This window comes from Staurois parvus, unplaced genomic scaffold (assembly GCF_062004578.1).
Source record: "Staurois parvus isolate SC_StPar_1 unplaced genomic scaffold, SC_StPar_1.0 ptg001112l, whole genome shotgun sequence".
In the NCBI taxonomy this organism is placed as follows: domain Eukaryota; kingdom Metazoa; phylum Chordata; class Amphibia; order Anura; family Ranidae; genus Staurois; species Staurois parvus.
The window spans coordinates 418047-439765 of record NW_028318908.1 but is presented as its reverse complement, the minus strand read 5'-3'; the positions used below and the strand labels follow the sequence as shown (position 1 = coordinate 439765).

Here is a 21719-nt window from a genome sequence, read left to right as displayed (position 1 = left end):
AACTTTAATGACATCCCAGTCTTAGTCCGTAGGGTTCAATATTGAGTTGGCCCGCCCTCTGCAGCTATAACAGCTTCAACTCCACTGGGAAGGCTGTTTACAAGGTTTAGAAGGGTGTCTATGAGAATGTTTGACCATTCTTCCAGAAGCAAATTTGTGAGGTAAGGCACTGATGTCTGATGAGAAGGCCTGGCTCGCAGTCTCCGCTCTAGTTCATCCTAAAGGCATTCCATCGGGGTGAGGTGCAGGCCAGTCAAGTTCCTCCACCCCATGGTGTCCTCATGGAGGGGACTGCTGAGGATGAGTCCTCATGGAGAGGACAGCCCTGGTGATCAGTGTCCTCATTGAGGGGACAGCACTGGTGATCGGTGTCCTCACGGAGGGGACAGTGCTTGGGATCAGTGTCCTCATGGAGGGGGCAGCACTGGGATCAGTGTCCTCACGGAGGGGGCAGTGCTTGGGATCAGTGTCCTCACGGAGGGGGCAGTGCTTGGGATCAGTGTCCTCATGGAGGGGGCAGCACTGGGATCAGTGTCCTCACGGAGGGGGCAGTGCTTGGGATCAGTGTCCTCATGGATGGGGACAGCCCTGGGGATCATGGAGGGGGCAACACTGGAGATCATGGAGGGGGCAACACTGGAGATCATGGGGGGGGCAGCACTGGGGATCAGTGTCCACATGGAGGGGACAGCACTGGGGATCGGTGTCCTCATGGAGGGGAAAGCACTAGCATCAGTGTCCTCATGGATCTTCTGGAGGGGGTAACACTGGGAATCATGGAGGAGGTAACACTGGGGATCATGGAGGAGGTAACACTGGGGATCATGGAGGGGGCAGCACTGGGGATCGGTGTCCTCATGGAGGGGAGAGCACTAGCATCAGTGTCCTCATGGACCTCCTGGAGGGGGTAACGCTGGGGATCATGGAGGCGGCAACGCTGGGGATCATGGAGGCGGCAACGCTGGGGATCATGGAGGCGGCAACGCTGGGGATCATGGAGGCGGCAGCGCTGGGGATCATGGAGGCGGCAGCGCTGCGGATCATGGAGGCGGCAGCGCTGCGGATCATGGAGGAGGCAACACTGGGGATCATGGAGGGGGCAGCACTAGCATCAGTGTCATCATGGACCTCATGGAGGGAGTAACACCGGGGATCATTTTCCTTCTCTAGGGCACTGAGTATTGAGCCCTTTTCCAAGATGGCAGCACTGGGTGTCAGTACCCACCTCCAGGTAGCAACACTGAGGATCATCCGTTTCCTCCTCCAGGGGGCAGCGCTGTACATCAAATTCTGTTTACTCTTTAGCCATGATTTAGCTGTGGGCGGTGCTCTTTGTCACCTGATTTACTTGTATCCGCCCTCACACCTATCAGCGAGACTCTAGAAATGGGCACGGAACCGGAAATGTCGCCGCTATATGGTACCGCCATATTGTTGGTTATATACTTATTTATCCTTTAGGTGTGTGGTTGATAGCCAACATGATGGTTGTGCTCTGTAAACGCGACACTTCCGGTTCCGTACAATCTCTAGTCCTAGAGGTTCCGCTGATAAGAATGGGAATGAGGAGTGTGAAGGCGGACAGAGGAGACCGGTGAGAAGAAGAAAGACTGCGGGGGACGAATAGGGGGTGTACAATCTGCTCTATATGGAAGATATATGTAGAGGGTGTATCTACAGTATGTGGGGGATATATAGGGTGTATATACTGTATGGGGGGATATATAGGGTGTATATACTGTATGGGGGGGATATATAGGGTGTATATACTGTATGAGGGGGATATATAGGGTGTATATACTGTATGGGGGGATATATAGGGTGTATATACTGTATTGGGATATATATATATAGGGTGTATATACTGTATGAGGGGGATATATGGGGTGTATATACTGTATGAGGGGATATATGGGGTGTATATACTGTATGAGGGGATATATGGGGTGTATATACTGTATGGGGGATATATGGGGTGTATATACTGTATGAGGGGGATATATGGGGTGTATATACTGTATGAGGGGGATATATGGGGTGTATATACTGTATGAGGGGGATATATGGGGTGTATATACTGTATGGGGGGATATATAGGGTGTATATACTGTATGGGGGGATATATGGGGTGTATATACTGTATGAGGGGGATATATGGGGTGTATATACTGTATGGGGGATATATAGGGTGTATATACTGTATGGGAGGATATATAGGGTGTATATACTGCATGGGGGGATATATGGGGCGTATATACTGCATGGGGGGATATATGGGGCGTATATACTGCATGGGGGGATATATAGGGCGTATATACTGCATGGGGGGATATATGGGGCGTATATACTGTATGGGGGATATATGGGGTGTATATACTGTATGGGGGATATATGGGGCGTATATACTGTATGGGGGGGATATATAGGGTGTATATACTGTATGGGGGATATATGGGGTGTATATACTGTATGGGGGGGATATATAGGGTGTATATACTGCATGGGGGGATATATAGGGTGTATATACTGTATGAGGGGGATATATAGGGTGTATATACTGTATGGGGGGATATATAGGGTGTATATACTGTATGGGGGGATATATGGGGTGTATATACTGTATGAGGGGGATATATAGGGTGTATATACTGTATGGGGGATATATGGGGTGTATATACTGTATGAGGGGGATATATAGGGTGTATATACTGTATGGGGGGATATATGGGGTGGATATACTGTATGGGGGGGATATATGGGGTGGATATACTGTATGGGGGGATATATGGGGTGGATATACTGTATGGGGGGATATATGGGGTGGATATACTGTATGGGGGGATATATAGGGTGGATATACTGTATGGGGGGATATATGGGGTGGATATACTGTATATGGTGGATATACTGCATGGGGGGATATATAGGGTGTATATACTGCATGGGGGGATATATAGGGTGTATATACTGTATGAGGGGGATATATGGGGTGGATATACTGTATGGGGGGATATATAGGATGGATATACTGTATGAGGGGGATATATGGGGTGGATATACTGTATGAGGGGGATATATGGGGTGGATATACTGTATGAGGGGGATATATGGGGTGGATATACTGTATGGGGGGATATATAGGGTGGATATACTGTATGAGGGGGATATATGGGGTGTATATACTGTATGAGGGGGATATATGGGAAGGATATACTGTATGAGAGGGATATATAGGGTATACACTCCAAAGACATGCTGGTAGGTTAATTGGATCCTGTCTAAATTGGCCCTAGTATGTGTATGTATGAATTTGGGACCTTAGATTGTACGCCCCTTGAGGGTTAGGGACTGATGTGAATGTACAATATATATGTAAAGCACTGCGTAAATTGACGGCTCTATATAAGTACCTGAAATTAAATAAATAAATAATACTGCAAGTGTACAATCCAAATGCACACATTCCTACGTTAAAAATGGCGGTGTGTATAAGTGGGTGCTGCAGCGACTGTCGGCTGGAACCGACCAGAATCAGGGAAAATGTCACATGCCTGATGAAGGGGTCCTGCGAGACTCCGAAACGTTGCCCTGCTGTAACTATGTGATCGTTTATTAAAACTTTTGGACCCATATTGGTGATCCTCGGGGTGTAATACTGTCACTGCATACATACACAGCACACTACCACTGCATGCATGGAACACAGCAGAGTATACACTAAGTACAAAAATACTTAAACTGGAGCACTCAGAATCTGGTGTAGCCAGTGCATGGGAGCCAATGAGCTTCTAACTTTAGATTGTCCAATTGCAGCAGGAAACCGGCTGTGAAGCCGGAAAGCTTCACTGCGCGTTTCCTTTGCTTAGGATGCGAGCTCCCTAACCCAAAGCCGATTGAAGAATCGACTGGGCTGAGGACATCGCGGGACCCCTGAACAGGTAAGTGTCCTTGAAAATCAGCAGCTACAGTATTTGTAGTTGCTGACTTTTTTTTGCGGGGAGCTCCTCCTTAAATTTTGGCTATATAACATAGAAGCTGCTTGGTTTCTATGCAGAGCTGCATCAGATTTTGCACTCCCCAGTTTTAGTAAATCAACCCCATAGAGTCTATATATGGTATAGTGGATGTTTAGAATGTGTGTGTGTGTGTGTGTGTGTGTGTGTATATATGAAAATATATATATATATTGTAACAGGGTTAGCTCGGCAGCGGGTGTGTGTGACCCCCTGGATGGGTGCACAACACAAAAAGATAGGCACAGCACAACAATAGTGGAGGTGAAAACAAACAGGTGCAATTTATTTACAATATTTACAGAAAAAATGATAAACCAAAAAGAAACATCAAAATAAATCCTGGCCAACTTGGCTACTTACTACAACAACAGCTTTCCCTAGCTACCCACTAGGTACAGCCTGCTGCTATACCTAGTTGCTAGTACTGGGAGGTTAGCCACACAGGCTTTGGTCTCTCTGCACACAGATAACAGGTCAGCTCCCCAGACAGTTCAGGCACAGCTCTGGTTCCAGGGTGGAGCAACTCCCTAAGCACTCTGGGAAGCTTTATACAGGTGTTAATGAGCCCACTACCTTCAGCTGGGCTCATTATCTCAGTGCTGAAGGACTCAGCACTTCCCTCTAGTGGTACAAATCCCCATAAACCCTGAACCTCGGACAAATATATCGTCCATCCAGGACGCAACCAGGTGATTTCACCTGCCTACTGTCACAATATATATATATATATATATATATATATATATATATATATATATAAAAGGTGTGTTCAGAAAATAATGAGAATGATACATTAAAAAATCTGTTTTGGAAAATTTTACAACTGAACAACATTGTCTCGTGTTCAGTATGCGGGATATATAGGGTTTACGTAATGTATGAAGGATTTACATTTTGTATAGTGGATATATAGAGTATACCTGCTGTATAGGAAATGTACAGTATATATTATATGGAGTGCATATACTGTATGGACATGTCTTCTATATGGCACATGTATAAGGAGTATATACTGTATATGGAGTATAAGTACTGTATGGAGAGATCCTATATAGGTCTAATTGATGGTGTTATAGTACATATTACTGTCTTAGCCTCATTCAGTGTTGGTTCTGTTACAGGGCTCGTCTGGACTGGATCTTCGTGCGGCGGTTCTTGGCTCTGCAGTCTGTTCTCTTCCCACAATGGACAGCCCGGAATACGTTGATGATGTTGACACTGCTAATAGTGGCCCTGACAGGTCAGTGGGCTCCGCACCCTCCATGTGCTTCTCATGTGTAGGATACGATGGTGCTAACCCGATATATAACATTGCAATTCTGTATGTATAAGGAGCCATCATGTGTAAAAGGCAGGTGGGCATCACCCTTGGAGAGTGTTCTGAAAGAGGAAGAGCTGTCTAGTATAAGACACAATGTTGTTGAGATATCTATGAATGCAGATGGTCTCTGTGATTGTACAAAGTGATGACTATTCTAGCCGCAGCAACAAGTCATCAGAGTTCCCTTGCCCAGCCATGCATCATGCTGGTGCTTCCCCTGCCCAGCCTTCACCGTGCTGGTGCTTCCCCTGCCCAGCCTTCACCGTGCTGGTGCTTCCCCTGCCCAGCCTTGCACCATGCTGGTGCTTCCCCTGCCCAGCCTTCACCGGACTGGTGCTTCCCCTGCCCAGCCTTCACCGTGCTGGTGTTTTCCCTGCCCAGCCTTCACCGGACTGGTGCTTTCCCTGCCTAGCCTTGCACCGTGCTGGTGCTTTCCCTGCCCAGCCTTGCACCGTGCCGGTGCTTTCCCCGCCCAGCCTTGCACCATGCTTGCATGGCAACCAGTCAGCTTCTATCTTTCATTTTCAAAGCTTTACCGAACAAACTGAAGTAAGATGCTGATTGGTTGCCATGCAAAGCTGCTCCATATTCTATCTGCTCCAGTTTTGATAAATTCTATAGCTGTATAAAAATCTCAGACACTGAGAGGCAGTGACAAGGATACCCCCACTCATTCTGGTATGTTGTAGTGAAGCAGGCAATATCCCCTTTGCTGCCTTATGCATGATATATGTAATTGTTAGAGCCTTCACATCACTTAATTGTATTTTTTATTTTTCTGCACAGGGCAGCTAGTCATTTACCAGGTTGGCATTCTGCCCAGTCAGTTCTATGGTGTTCTGTCTGATCGAGACCTGACCAGCTTCAGGAGGTTGGCAGTCATGGCCACTGCTCTGATCCTCGTCATTTCCATGGTGAGTTTTCTCTTCTCTTCCATTTGCCCACCAAGAATGTGTTTTTTCTTCTGCTAACCTCATCTGAGCAGTCAGATTTCATTGTTATCTCGAGTATCATTCATCGGTCTGTCTGTCAGTCAAGGTCTCCTGTTTGCTGGGCACCCTCTAATCAGACTTGAATACAGAGAGGCTTGTGATAAATTATGTCTTTTGCTCTATTTTTGTTTTTTGGGTGGTTGGACTATTTGCTGGTCAGGGAGTCAAATTCAGGATCTTTGCGATGGTGTAAAGAATTAGCCAAGTCAGTACTGGCCCAGCATCTATATGGAGCAGATATAGGTGGGCCTTTTATTTAGCCAGTGGATAATTTAGGTGAGATAAGAGGATGACATGGGATGTGCAGCGTCTGTGCCGGGAATTCACCAGCTTCACCTGTAAAATTCTAGCCGCACCCTTCATACATATTCCTCTTCCTCTATTACTCCTATCAATGTGCCATCAGGTCAGTATATCACTCTTATTGGTGTACTGTGACCTGTTTGCTTTGTCTTTTAGCTGCGCAGTGCCGAGCAGTACATCAGCAAACTGGTCTATGTGAACTGTCGGAAGGTGATGACGCAATATCTGCACCAAATTTACTTCACTAGACAAGTCTACTACACTATGAGCGTGGAGCACAGCCATGTTGATAACCCGTATGTGGCACTCTGTGTGTGTGTAAGGGGGGGGGCGGCACTGTTTGTAGGAAGATGGATGTGTGTGGTGTGCTATAGACATCTTGCACACAAATAAATTTCTTGCTGAATTTCTTTTCGTTTTTTCAGAGATCAGAGGATGACACAGGATGTGGAGCGCCTGTGTCGGGAACTCACCAGTTTCGCCAGTAAAATTCTGACCACGCCCTTTACACTTGGATATTACTCCTATCAGTGTGCCATCAGGTCAGTGTATCAGCTGTATTGGTGTACCATGACCTGTGTGTGCTATTTGCTTATAAATACTGTATATCTGCATCGCTTTCAGGTTTAGTATGCCTTTCCAAGTGCCCAGTAATGAAAGTTACCTTTGCTAGTTTGTCTCTCCACCCCAGGGTGGATAAAAATCAATGATTTTTAAAAAAAAATCAAAAAAATCAGATTTTTTTTAAATTTAAATCGGATTTTTTTTAAATAAAATGCTTTTTGCGGAAAATATATTACCATCCAAAGGTTATTCCATCATGAAATAAAGATTAGTTTTTTAATTATGTAGAATAAGGCTGTATATGTTTAATTTTTTTGGTAAATAAATTCCATGAATCCATTCACAAGGTCATGCTCTTCCAGAGGTTTTTGTAAGATTATTGGGCAGTTTCTCTGCCTACAAGATATTATCACAGATGCTCGGTTTACTTTTGCAGTTCTCAAAACTGAATTAGACTCAGCGGAGATCACATGCCTCTTCTTCACAGCAAAAATGTTATAACATGAACAGAGTTAAGAAAAAGACCTTCATCCTAACTTCTACAAACCTATGAATACAGAATCAACCCCTTCAGTGCTAAGTTTCAAGAAGTTCAGTGAATAGAAACAATATTTTCTGATTGTTTGGAGTGGAATAGATCTGCACAAGAAGAAAGTGAAACTAAGTGTGAGGGGGAGGGGCTGACAGTCTAAGTTTCTTAAAATATATAGATTTTGTTTAGCCAAATTAGTTAACAAACATGGATGTTTAAGCAAATCACATATGCTGGAATGTTATTGTTTCAGATGAATAAATCTATTTAAATTGTTATTATTAAGGTAATGATTATTTTTCTCCTTCCTAAGTACAACAGAAAAGTTGTCCAAATATGAATGATTAACCTATTAAACTGGGGATAAAAAAACTAATATGAAAAGTTGTTATTCTAAAAATCTTCATCTACTTGTATATTAAAGTTATACCAGCAAGAATTAGTCTTTATGTAGAAAACTAGGATTTACATCAAGCCTTACTGACTAGTGATTTAAATCAGCTTGATTTAAATCAAATCCACCCTGCTCCACCCCTTCCAAAATGGTGGGATTTCCATCAGTAATTTGTGTCACTGCCCCTCCCATAATGGTGAGATTTCCTGGTGTAGTTTCTCTCCCTCCTCCCCCCCTTCCATTTCCCACACACACTGGTCTGTAATAATAGTGACACCATCCCATATCCATTTTCTCCAAATGATTTTGCATCCTACATTAAGAAGTGGTCATCGGGGAGGGTGCCGCCATTATTTAGTTATGTGGTGGCAGATAGGTGGAGTCTGGAATTTTAGTGGCAAAATCCCATTACTGGGTCCCAGAGAAAGATATGCAGGGAGCACAGAATTTATGAGTATCGGTGTTGCTTTTCAGTATTTGTATTGTTTGTGTGTCTTTTAAAGCCAATTTGCTGGTATGTAGATTTTTGCATAGGTACATTGGTTCAGCTTGGATCATTGTAAGCAGGGGCGGACTGACCATTTGGAAACTCGGGCACTGCCCGAGGGCCCGGGGTCAGTAGCGGGCCCCATGAGATGCCCCTGGTACCTTTTTCATAGGCTTTTTTGAGTGTAGGCAAGGACACAGGGGCCCCATGATCCCCTATTGCCCGGGGGCCCCATGAGTTGTCAGTCCGCCCCTGATTGTAAGTATGTATGCGCCATACCTGGCTGATCCCTGTGGAAGTTGAAAATCATTGTAGTGGGCACCACTACTACAGTGATCACTGCTGGCTTCCAGGTCCTGCGTTGAGCGCCTGCCCTGCAGCTTAGTAAACAAAAGAGATTGATCGCTTGGCACAGGCTCCATTCAGAGTACATTTAGCATTTTCTCAATGAATGCAAAGTGTTCTTTAACTGGATGAGGTGGAGTGTTGGGGCGGTGACATCACAATCTCCACCTCATCCAATCAGAGAATGCTTTGCATGCCAAGTGAGCAACCTGTGCAGAATAGGAAGGGCAGACCTGGGAGCTAACTGCGATCACTGTAGTAGCTGTGTCCACAGGGCTGGACCATGCATAATTACATTGGTCCAAGCTGCACCATGGTAACTAACTGGAGGAAAGTTCAAAACTAATTTCAGAAAGTATTATTTTACTGAAAGAGTAGTGGATGCTTGGAATAAACTTCCAGCAGAGGTAGTGAGCCAGGCAACAGTAAATAGCTACAGACATGCTTGGGACAAGCATAGATATATACTCAGACAAAAAGTTAACGGAAAAAAAAAATGGGCGGACTCGATGGACTACTAGGCCTTTTTCTGCCATGTCGTTTCTTTGTAACGGTGCAAAAATATCCATACTTGGAATTCAGCTTTAGGCTGCTGCTGTGGCTGGTGTGCCGCCATGTGTCTGTGTGCTGCTCCTCCTGGTGTGTATTCCTGTGAATAGACAGATACATTGTTTGTTTCATGCCATGTGTATCTTATACCGTCCTATGTTTCTCCATGTTCACAGTACAGGCTGGATGGGTCCTGTGTCTATCTTTGGATATTTCGTTGTCGGATCTCTGGTGAATAAACTTCTGATGGGTCCTGTTATCCCCAGACTGGTTGAGCAGGAGAAGCTGGAAGGTGATTTTCGGTAAGTGTGGGTTGTGTTCTGTCAACTGAGGGGTCCGGTGAGTATGGATGGCTACTGCCTTTCAGGTGAAAGACCAGGGAATGAGGGCAGCATTCTTGCTTGTAAGATGAGGAGTCCAGTGATTGTGGATGACGTTTTTCCTGTAAAGTGAGGGGTCGAGCGAGTGTAGGTGATATTCTTGCCTGTCAGGTGAAGGGCCCAATGAGTGTTTTGAAGGAGTGCCTACCTGTTAGTTGAGGGTGAATAGGTGAGGGGTCAGGTGAGTGTGGGTGCAATTCCTGCCTGTTGGGTCAGGATGAATGGATGAGGGATCCGGTGTTGAGGCTACATTGAGGTTGGGGGGGGTGTAATTTTGTCTCTTATATTGTGCAACGAATTACATTTTTCCACCAAACAGTTATTCTTGCATTTTCTATAAAATGGTTAGTTTGACCTCCAGTAATGTTCAGTCACCCCCGTAATATTCAAGTCACCTATCTCTGAATTTTTCCTCTGCAGGTTCAAGCATGTACAGATTCGTGTCAATGCAGAAGCTGCAGCCTTCGCCAGGTGAGAATTCAGGCTCAGTCTGATGATATGGGGCTGAGGGGGAAATTTTCACATTTGCACCAGCCAATTTGATTCCTTGTTTGACTTTTGCTGAGACTAAATGGTGTATTCTGGTTCGTCACTGTGGACATTTGCACCACTTCCCTTGAGTTGTAGACCATAAGGAGGAACTGATGGTCTGTGATAATCATGTTATGCCTCATCCTCCAACGACAAAAGTCTCCATTACTCCTTTGTCATGTGACTGCAGAGTAGGGTGGGATGATACTGACTCCATCACTCCTCACCTGCTCCTCCATCTTTGCTATGTGACTTTAAAGTGATGGTGTTCTGTTCCAGAGCCGGCTGTGTGGAATATGCCAGAACAGAGCGCCGCCTGAAGAGCCTTATTGCCACTCAGAAGGAACTGATCTATCAGGAACTATGGCTGTCTTGTAAGTAGAGAAACAGGTACCAGGGTTTGGGGTTGGTTGTGGAACCCCGGCCAGGGTCAGCCAGGTGAATCATTTGTTGACCTCTCTTGTAAACAGTGGGAACAAACACCTTTGATTATCTTGGTGGAATCCTGAGTTATATGACTATTGCTATTCCCATCTTCTCCGGAGTGTACAATGACCTAAGTGCCAGTGAACTCAGCGAGCTTATCAGTAAGGTAACAGTTTTTCCCTCAACACCCCCCCAGCTGATTTATCTTGTCAAATCTCTCCACCATTTTACTTTTGCTAGTCCTCTTTACCTCCCGCCCAGCCTTACTATTTTTAGCCCTCTCTACTCCCCCTCTTCTAATCCTTTCTCCTCATCTTCTTTCCCCTTTACCTTACATTACCTTTCCTTCCTTCCTTCCTTCCTTCCTTCCTCCCCATCTCCCTCTTTTTCTCCTCCCTTCTTTCTTCTCCCATACTCTCTACCCCCTCTTGTTTCTCCACCTGTCTTTTTTAGCTCCTCCTTTTTGTTTCTCCTCCCATTCTTTCCACCTCCTCCCTTGTTTCTCCTCCCATTCTCTCTACCTCCTTCCGTTCTCGCTATTGCCTCTCTTGTTTACCTACCCATCCCCTGTACCTCCTCTCCTCCTATTTCTCCTCCTGTCCTCCTCTACCTCCTCCCTTGTTTCTCCTCCTGTCCTCTCTACCTCCTACCTTGTTTCTCCTCCTGTCCTCTCTACCTCCTCCCTCCTCCCTCCTTTCTCCTCCTGTCCTCTCTACCTCCTCCCTTGTTTCTCCTCCTGTCCTCTTTACCTATCCTTCCTTGTTTCTCCTCCTGTCCTCTCTACCTCTCCTCCCCTTTTTTTCTCCTCCTGTCCTCTCTACCTCTCCTCCCTTTTGTTTCTCCTCCTGTCCTCTCTACATCTCCTCCCTTTTTGTTTCTCCTCCTGTCCTCTCTACCTTTCCTCCCCTTGTTTCTCCTCCTGTCCTCTCTACCTCTCCTCCCTTTTGTTTCTCCTCCTGTCCTCTCTACCTCTCCTCCCTTTTTGTTTCTCCTCCTGTCCTCTCTACCTCTCCTCCCTTTTTGTTTCTCCTCCTGTCCTCTCTACCTCTCCTCCCTTTTTTGTTTCTCCTCCTGTCCTCTCTACCTCTCCTCCCTTTTTGTTTCTCCACCTGTCCTCTCTACCTCTCCTCCCTTTTTTGTTTCTCCTCCTGTCCTCTCTACCTCTCCTCCCTTTTTTGTTTCTCCTCCTGTCCTCTCTACCTCTCCTCCCTTTTTTGTTTCTCCTCCTGTCCTCTCTACCTCTCCTCCCTTTTTTGTTTCTCCTCCTGTCCTCTCTACCTCTCCTCCCTTTTTTGTTTCTCCTCCTGTCCTCTCTACCTCTCCTCCCTTTTTTGTTTCTCCTCCTGTCCTCTCTACCTCTCCTCCCTTTTTTGTTTCTCCTCCTGTCCTCTCTACCTCTCCTCCCTTTTTTGTTTCTCCTCCTGTCCTCTCTACCTCTCCTCCCTTTTTTGTTTCTCCTCCTGTCCTCTCTACCTCTCCTCCCTTTTTTGTTTCTCCTCCTGTCCTCTCTACCTCTCCTCCCTTTTTTGTTTCTCCTCCTGTCCTCTCTACCTCTCCTCCCTTTTTTGTTTCTCCTCCTGTCCTCTCTACCTCTCCTCCCTTTTTTGTTTCTCCTCCTGTCCTCTCTACCTCTCCTCCCTTTTTTGTTTCTCCTCCTGTCCTCTCTACCTCTCCTCCCTTTTTTGTTTCTCCTCCTGTCCTCTCTACCTCTCCTCCCTTTTTTGTTTCTCCTCCTGTCCTCTCTACCTCTCCTCCCTTTTTTGTTTCTCCTCCTGTCCTCTCTACCTCTCCTCCCTTTTTTGTTTCTCCTCCTGTCCTCTCTACCTCTCCTCCCTTTTTTGTTTCTCCTCCTGTCCTCTCTACCTCTCCTCCCTTTTTTGTTTCTCCTCCTGTCCTCTCTACCTCTCCTCCCTTTTTTGTTTCTCCTCCTGTCCTCTCTACCTCTCCTCCCTTTTTTGTTTCTCCTCCTGTCCTCTCTACCTCTCCTCCCTTTTTTGTTTCTCCTCCTGTCCTCTCTACCTCTCCTCCCTTTTTTGTTTCTCCTCCTGTCCTCTCTACCTCTCCTCCCTTTTTGTTTCTTCTCCTGTCCTCTCTACCTCGCCTCTTGGCCTCAATAACCTTCTTCCTCCTTCTGTGCTCTCTACCTCCTTCCTTCTCCAATAGTTCTCATGCTGGGTGTCTTCTTACAGAATGCATTTGTTTCCATCTACCTGGTCAACTGCTTCAGTCAGATCATAGATTTATCCAGCAACCTGTGTGACGTAGCTGGGTACACACATCGGTGAGTGCGGAATGGGAGAGACAGTGGTCAGTGGTGTGTGTTAATTTGGCTTGAGCTCTGTAGCAGAGTGTGATGGCTCTCATTGATGATAGTGGTTGTAAGTGTGATATGTGGGAGGTTCTCCCCCATTAATGGTGGTGAGTTTGATTGTGTGGGAGTGGCTCTGCCCAGTGATGGTAGTGGCAGATATAGGTGGGAGGGGCTTGTGGTAATTGTAATTTCTGAGAGAAGCTGTGCCCAGTGACAGTGGTGGGGAGTGTGATATGTGAGAGGGGCTCTGTCCATTGATGGTAGTGGCGAATGTGATATGTGGGAGGGGCTTGTGGTGGGCAGTGTAATTTCTGGGAGGGGCTCTGGCGAGTGATGGTGGTGTTGAGTGTGATATGTGGGAGGGACACTGTTTTGGTGATGGTGAGAATATGTTGTAGCTCTGGCCAGGGGAGTACGTGTGAGAGAGGATGTAGCCAGTGATTGCAGTGGAGTGTTTGATATGTGGGAGGGGCTCTGGTCAGGGGAGTTTATGTGGGAGGGGCTCTGATCAGGGGAGTTTATGTGGGAGGGGCTCTGATCAGGGGAGTTTATGTGGGAGGGGCTCTGGCCAGTGATGGCAGTGGTGAGTGTTATGTGGGAATGGTTCTGGCCAAGGAGGTATTATATCTGGGAGGGGCTCTGGCCAGCAATGGTAGTGATATGGGAGGGACTCCAGCAATAGCTATTGTGTGTGATTTGTAGGAGGGGCTAGTGATTGTGGCGGTGAGTGTGATATGTGAAAAGTAATTTAACTTGTCAGTAATTTTCATCTTCTCAGGATTGGGGAGCTGGTGGAGGTGATGATGAAGATTGTACAAGAAGACAAGGATGTAAGTCCAGCGGAGGAAGAAGATGGGTGTGTAGTGTCCTTTTCTGTATATTAGTTCTGTATACATCAGGAAATCTGTGTCTGACATTCCATTACTTGCATATATGGGGGTGCTAATACCCGACACTATCTGTGTTCATACCTAAATCTCCACTGTCTGTATATATGAAGATGTCCTTTTTGGACACTATATGTATATGGGGAGGTGTCCAAACCTGACACTATTATACGAGTCTCCCCTACCTGACTATCTACTATTTGTATATCTGGGGGTTGTCCAAACCTGATCATTATATTAAAATGGATGTGCTGTCTCCTTAAATATAATATGGTAACCTAATAGAACATCCATTTTAATATAAGGCCTGCATATCTTGTGTTCAGGTATTGGATTGTTGCAGTCTTTAAAGGTTGTTATTTTACAGTGAGCACAAGTGGTTGCTCAACATACCTGAGCATTACCTGTATGTATGGGAGTGTCCATAACTGATTATCCGCTATGTGTGGAAATAGGGGAGATATATATAAATTAAATATAATGTGTGTCCATGCTTGACCCACCTCCATCTATATACATTGGTGTGTCCATATCTGTCATGCCATTATCTGTATATATGGGATTCCCCATACCCAGCACTGCCCTACACATATATAGGGTGTTCACATCTCACACTCAGTTGTCTGTATATGTGGGGATGTACATAGCTGACACTGCAGTTGTCTGTATATATGGGGGGGGGGGGGTTATTATTATTATTATACAGGACTTGTATAGCGCCGACAGTTTGCTCAGCACTTTACATTATGGAGGGAGACAGTACAGTAACAATACAGTTCAATACAAGAGGAATTTGAGGGCCCTGCTCCTTGGAGCTTACAATCTAGGAGGGAGGGGATGGTGGTGCAAGAGGTAATTGGCTGTGGGGGATGGAGTGGTTGGGGGAGTAGGGGATTCCAGTAGTTAGCCGGGGTCGGGGCAGGCTTCCCTGAAGAGATGAGTTTTCAGAGTGCGCCTAAAAGTGAGCAGAGTAGGAGTACTAAAACTGCATAATGCAAAATCTGGTGCGGCTTTGCATAGAAACCAGTCAGGTTTCGTTGTCCAAGCTTAATGAAATAAGCTGAAGTTAGAAGCTGATTGGCTACTGTGCACACCTGCACCAGATTCTGACTGCTCCAGTTTTAGTAAATCTCCCCCATGGTGTCCATAACTAACATTGGTGAAATTTGCTTTTGCTACTGGCAGGTCCCCACAGGAGAAGCCACAAAATGGCGATGGGGTATTTATCTTGGATAATGTAACGGTTAGCACGCCGGTGTCCGAGTGCACATTAGTGCGAGATCTCAGCCTGCGTGTGAGTAAGGGGAATAGTCTTCTGATCAGTGGAGAGACTGGCAGTGGGAAATCCTCCATTCTACGTGTTTTAGCCGGACTGTGGAAGACCAAACAAGGTATGTCACTGTATTTGTGTGAGAGATGGACTCTGCTGTCTCCACTTTCTCTCCTTCCTTCTCTCCCCATCGCATAATGTTTCTCAGATTCAGTTCTGTGTTCTCTAGGGACTTCTTACTGGTTATATGTAGATACATCGTGCAACTATATTTGGTTGGTGCTGATTGCCTGCCATGCCACCATCTTGTCTCTGGCACTCTTCTTTCTTGTGTTCTGACGCCTCCCTGTTCCTCTGTCTCACAAGGTCGTATACCTCCTTAGGTCGGGTATCTGTCCACACTCCGTTTGGTCCTCATGGTGTTCTTTTCCTGCCACAAAAATCATTCCTGAGTGACGGAAGCTTGAGAGAGCAGGTGAGGCCCCCGTGTGTCGCATGATGTGTGGTGGGGGTCATTTTTATGGTAGAGATAGTCCTCTGAAGTAAGGAATTTTGCTGGAGTCTTGTACATATAACGTGTGATGGCACCAGTAGCTCTGTATACAGTATGGTGACAATATTTGCCCTGCCACAGCACTCACAACACATATTTTGTGCTTTCAGGTGATCTACCCACTGAAGGAGATATACCCAAAATCTGGTGAGTTACCCAGGCTGGCCAATTTGACATCTGACAGTTGCGCTTACTTAGCCCTCATGTATGAAAGTGTCTGCAAGGAGGACTGTCTGTGCTTCAGAGTATAAGGATGTGACAAATCACTGGAAGGGGGAGGCAGTGCAGTGTCCCATCTCTGGAAGGGGGAGGCAGTGCATGGACACATCCCTGGGGGTATTGGCAGTGCAGTGACATGTCTCTGGAGGTGGTGATGGTGCAGTGACACATCTCTGGAGGTGGTGATGGTGCAGTGAAATCTCTGGAGGTGGTGATGGTGCAGTGACATGTCTCTGGAGGGAGAGACGATGCAGTGACACATGGACATGGTTTAGTAACACATTTCTGGACTGGGAGGTAATGTGGTGATACATGTCTGGAAGGGGTAGATGGTGCATTGACCTATCTGGGGCTGGTGGTGGTGCAATTACACATGTCTGGTTGTGGAGGCGGAGCAGTGGCACATCTTTGGTGGGTGAGGTGGTTACATTTCTCTTGTGGCAGTGGGTGGTTGAAGTCGCATATCTCTGGAAGAGGAGCAGGGGTTGTACAGTGACTTGTGGAATGGTCCTATAGTGACACACATCTCTTGACACTTTTTATTCCTGTCTCAGGTCGGATGGATGACGAAAGAATCCTAAAATCACTGGACATGTCAGGCCTGGTAAGACAAAGGAGAGCCTCGTGTGTACATGCAATGAAGTGTGTCTTCTTCCTAGTCCTGTTCTTTGGTGGGTCTTTGCCCCCTTTCTGATTCTCTTCTACAGTGATTGAAAAAGTCTTCATACCCCTTGAAATTTTCTCCATTTTGTCATGTTACAACCAAAAACGTAAATGTATTTAATTGGGATTTTATGTGACAGACCAACACAAAGTGGCACATAATTGTAAGATGGAAGGAAAAATATAAATGGGTTTTCAAAATCTTTTACAAATATCTGAAAAGTGTGGCGTGCATTTGTATTCAGCTCCCTTTACTCTGATACTCATTAACTAAAATCTAGTGGAGCCAATTACCTTCAGAAGTCACCTAATTAGTAAATACCTGTCCACTGGTGTGTAATTTAATCTCAGTATAAATACAGCTGTTCTGTTAATCCTTCGGAGGTTTGTTAGAGAACATTAGTGAGCAAACATCATCATGAAGGCCAGGGATAAAGTTGTGGATACGTTTAAAGCAGGGTTAGGTTATAAAAAAAAAAAATATATCCCAAGCTTTGAACATGTCATGGAGCACTGCTCAATCCATCATCTGAAAATGCGAAGAGTATGGCACAGCTGCAAACCTACCACGACATGGATGTCCACCTAAACTGACAGGCCGGGCAAGGAGATCATTAATCAGAGATGCAGCCAAGAGGCCCATGGTAACTCTGCAGGAGCTGCAGAGATCTACAGCTCAGGTGGGAGAATCTGTCTACAGGACAACTATTAGTCGTGCACGCCACAAATCTGGCCTTTATGAAAGAGTGGCAAGAAGAAAGCCATTGTTGGAAGAAAGCCACAAGAAGTCCCGTTTGCAGTTTGCGAGAAGCCGTGTGGGGGACACAGCAAACATGTGGAAGAAGGTGCTCTGGTCAGATGATACCAAAATGGAACTTTTTGGCCTAAAAGCAAAACTCTATGTGTGGGGGAAACTAACACTGCACATCACCCTGAACACACCATTCCCACCGTGAAACGTGGTGGTGGCAGCATCATGTGGTGGGGATGCTTTTCTTCAGCAGGGACAGGGAAGCTGGTCAGAGCTGATGGGAAGATGGATGGAGGCAAATGCAAGGCAATCTTAGAAGAAAACCTGTTAGTCTGCAAAACACTTGAGACCGGGGCGGAGGTTCACCTTCCAGCAGGACAACGACCCGAAACATCCAGCCAGAGCTACAATGGAATGGTTTATATCAAAGCATATTCATGTGTTAGAATGGCCCAGTCACAGTCCAGACCTAAATCCAATTAAGAATCTGTGGCAAGACTTGAAAATTGCTGTTCACAGACGCTCTCCATCCAATCTGACAGAGCTTGAGCGATTCTGCAAAGAAGAATTGGCAGAAATGTCCCTCTCTAGATGTGCAGAGCTGGTAGAGACATCCCCAAAAAGACTTGCAGCTGGAATTGCAGCAAAAGGGGATACTACAAAGTATTGACTCCGGGGGGCTTTTCAGATATTTATTTGTAACAAAAATTTGAAAACGATTTCTCATTTTCCTTCCACTTCACAGTGAAGTGGCACTTTGTGTTGGTCTATCACATAAAATCCCAATTAAATACATTTACATTTTTGGTTGTAACGTGACATAATGTGGAAAATTTCAAGGGGTATGAATACTTTGTCAAGGCGCTGTATGGCGTGTCCCTTTCCCCTTCCTGGTCCTGTTTCATGGTGCGTCCCTTTCCCCTTCCTGGTGCGTCCCTTTCCCCTTCCTGGTCCTGTTCTACGGCATGTCCCTTTCCCCTTCCTGGTCCTGTTCTATGGCGGGTCCCTTTCCCCTTCCTGGTCCTGTTCTATGGCGGGTCCCTTTCCCCTTCCTGGTCCTGTTCTATGGCGCGTTCCTTTCCCCTTCCTGGTCCTGTTCTATGGTGCGTTCCTTTCCCCTTCCTGGTCCTGTTCTATGGCGGGTCCCTTTCCCTTTCCTGGTCCTGTTCTATGGCGCGTCCCTTTCCCCTTCCTGGTCCTGTTCTATGGCGCGTCCCTTTCCCCTTCCTGGTCCTGTTCTATGGCGCGTCCCTTTCCCCTTCCTGGTCCTGTTCTATGGCGCGTCCCTTTCCCCTTCCTGGTCCTGTTCTATGGCGCGTCCCTTTCCCCTTCCTGGTCCTGTTCTATGGCGCGTCCCTTTCCCCTTCCTGGTCCTGTTCTGTGGCGGGTCCCTGTCCTCTTCCTTGTCCTGTCCTATGGACTGTTGAGAAAACTAAATAATTTTCACCAATCAGCTCTCAGTGTATGTTTAAAGAGTTGTATGTACACCCATGTATTACAGGGTGTCTGAGGTCAGTTGTATGTTGGGGTCTTTTCATGTTGTTTTCTCTGTGGCAGACATCTCTGGTGAGCAGGACGGGGGGTCTGGACCAGGCTGTGAACTGGAATTGGTGAGCCTGATACATCCATTATATATTACATGGGGCGTGTGTGCGGTATGATCTGTCCTGCATTGTATTATGTCATATATTACTGTATTTGTACAGGTCAGAGGTTCTGTCTCCAGGGGAAATTCAGCGTTTGGCCTTTTCCCGCTTATTTTATCTGCAACCCAAATATGCAGGTAAGATATACATAGAAACTCTGTATGTATGTATGTATACTGCAGTGGAATCTGCCAAAATGGAGAGTCTCATTCAGGGGACCCAGCCCAGGAGGGCAAAAGATGGGAGGGTGGGGGTCTCATCCAAGGAGACCCAGTCTGGGGGAGTTAAAGGACAGGGGTGTCTCATCCAGGAAGACCCAGCCTAGTAAGACAAAGATGCGGAGTGGAGTCTCATCCAGGGAGACCCAGCCCAGGGAAGTCGGTTTTCTTTCTTTCAGACTTCAGTTATCAGCACAGCTGGCATTGTGTGTGATGGCTGGAAATGTTTTTGCACTGTAATAAGGCAAGAAAAGACTGGGGGAAAATGGCGACATGAACACTCGAGTTGTAATCATTTTTTTTTTTTTTTTTTTTTATATTCCTCTTAATTTAGTTCTCATATTTTTCTTTAGTTACTTTTTCACTGCTCATAGTATAACCTGAAACACTGCTCCTGGTATGATTTAAACTGCAGCATGTTCTATTTGTAATACGCTGTAATGCTGATGTCCAGACAGGCCAACAGGATGCCCCATATTTTTCCTACTGTTAGGAAGAAAAAGATTTAAAAAGCAACTCATTGTGACTACACACCATCAGGTGCTCAGAGGAAGCACCAAATGTTGTCAGTGCAGATGCTGCTGTGGGGTCCCCTGGAGATGTCAGTGCGGCTGTCTACTGTGGGGTCGCCTTGAGTTGTCCATGTTTTCCTGTCTCGCTGTCCCACCTGATCTCTCCAATACATGCTTAGTACTGTTTCTGTCTTCTCAGTGCTGGACGAGGCAAGCAGTGCGCTCAGTGAGGATGCAGAGGCAGAGTTGTACTCCCACTGTACCCAGATGGGGATGACGTTAATTAGTGTTGGACACAGACGCAGCTTGCAGGAGGTGAGAGACCCTAAACTGTGTGAAATGCCAGGAAATGAGTGTGCAATGTCCTAAAGAAAAAGTATAGCAATGTATTTATTATGGCCAGGACTAAAAAGTAAAATGAAAAGTAATTGTTTTGTTTTTTTGTGGGGTAGATATAAAATAATGTATATGAATATTTTATATTTTTCTATCTAGTCAGCAGGAGGAGATCTGGTTTTTTTGGGGTTTTTTTGTTTTTTTTTAGTTTTCAACCTCTAACTCCCATTGAACATAGCTCGGTGTTTATAGAGTTCAGAGAATTATTCAGAAGAAACTCCACCTCTTCTTAGCCTGTTTATTTTAGGCCATATATAGTTGCAGTCAGAGAAACAGTCTGAAGGCAGACGGCTTCTGCTGTGCTGCTTAGCTAAAATACAGCTCCATGAATTTAGTGTCATGTATAAATGTGTATTTGTAATATGTGTGTTTTGTAAGCATTTGTTTAGTTACCATTATTTTTATTAAATTTGGCCAAAAACCATTATAGTTCTCTTTAAGCATTGGTGAACAGGCCTGTGAAGTGTAAGGGCTTGGTGAATGATCCTAGCATACATATGACATGGTGGGACCTGTCTGTTCTTTACATATATATGACATGGAGGGGCCTGTCTGTTCTTTACATACATATGGCATGGTGGGGCCTGTCTGTTCTTTACATACATATGACATGGTGGGGCCTGTCTGTTCTTCACATACGTATGACATGGTGAGGCCTGTCTGTTCTTTACATACTTATGACATGGTGAGGCCTGTCTGTTCTTTACATACATATGGCATGGTGAGGCCTGTCTGTTCTTTACGTACTTATGACATGGTGAGGCCTGTCTGTTCTTTACATACATATAGCATGGTGAGGCCTGTCTGTTCTTTACATACATATGGCATGGTGGGGCCTGCCTGTTCTTTACATACATTTGACATGGAGGGGCCTGTCTGTTCTTTACATACATATGGCATGGTGAGGCCTGTCTGTTCTTTACATACATATGGCATGGTGGGGCCTGTCTGTTCTTTACAACATATGACATGGAGAGGTCTGTCTGTTCTTTACATACGTATGACATGGTGAGGCCTGTCTGTTCTTTACATACATATGGCATGGTGAGGCCTGTCTTTCTTTACATACATATGACATGGTGAGGCCTGTCTGTTCTTTACATACATATGGCATGGTGAGGCCTGTCTTTTCTTTACATACGTATGACATGGTGAGGCCTATCTGTTCTTTAAGCCACTTTCTCTCTTCTCATAGTTTCACCACCTGGAGCTCAGACTTGGTCCTGGCGGACAGTGGGAATTGCGACGATTGAGAAAATCATGACTGCTTGCTACTAACCAGACATCATGGCCCACCATGGTCCACCCTCTACTTTGTTAATCAGGAAGTGATGGACAATAAATACTTTTTTTTTTTTATTTACAGTCTGAAGTTTTTCCTTTATCTTCCCTTGTGACCCCTTGTAGGAAGATCTCTTAATCTGGTTGTGTTCTCATGGCTGCACTTCCCTCT

At 45.6% G+C, this 21719-nt stretch overlaps 1 protein-coding gene across 1 annotated transcript; it reads left to right on the top strand.

The window, feature by feature from the left end:
* Nucleotides 1-1470: 1470 nt before the first annotated feature.
* On the top strand, nt 1471-21625 carry ABCD4 (ATP binding cassette subfamily D member 4). Its single transcript, XM_089658928.1, has 19 exons — nt 1471-1594; nt 5138-5256; nt 6124-6251; nt 6789-6928; nt 7058-7174; nt 9680-9805; nt 10304-10354; nt 10694-10788; nt 10885-11006; nt 13030-13121; nt 13930-14007; nt 15224-15429; nt 15692-15783; nt 15972-16008; nt 16635-16684; nt 19052-19104; nt 19201-19277; nt 20070-20185; nt 21462-21625. Exons 1-19 carry the CDS (start codon nt 1482-1484, stop codon nt 21528-21530), a joined length of 1881 nt encoding a protein of 626 aa, XP_089515054.1. The 5' UTR covers nt 1471-1481; the 3' UTR covers nt 21531-21625.
* Nucleotides 21626-21719: the final 94 nt, after the last annotated feature.

What these genes read in the sequence shown, in the direction of transcription:
- ABCD4 (XM_089658928.1), top strand. Translation starts at nt 1,482, where the DNA reads ATGATGGTTGTGCTCTGTAAACGCGACACTTCCGGTTCCGTACAATCT. An exon ending in TCAGGAACTATGGCTGTCTT is followed by an intron (nt 10,789 to 10,884) that starts GTAAGTAGAGAA and finishes TCTTGTAAACAG; the next exon opens with TGGGAACAAACACCTTTGAT. An exon ending in TCAGCGAGCTTATCAGTAAG is followed by an intron (nt 11,007 to 13,029) that starts GTAACAGTTTTT and finishes GTCTTCTTACAG; the next exon opens with AATGCATTTGTTTCCATCTA.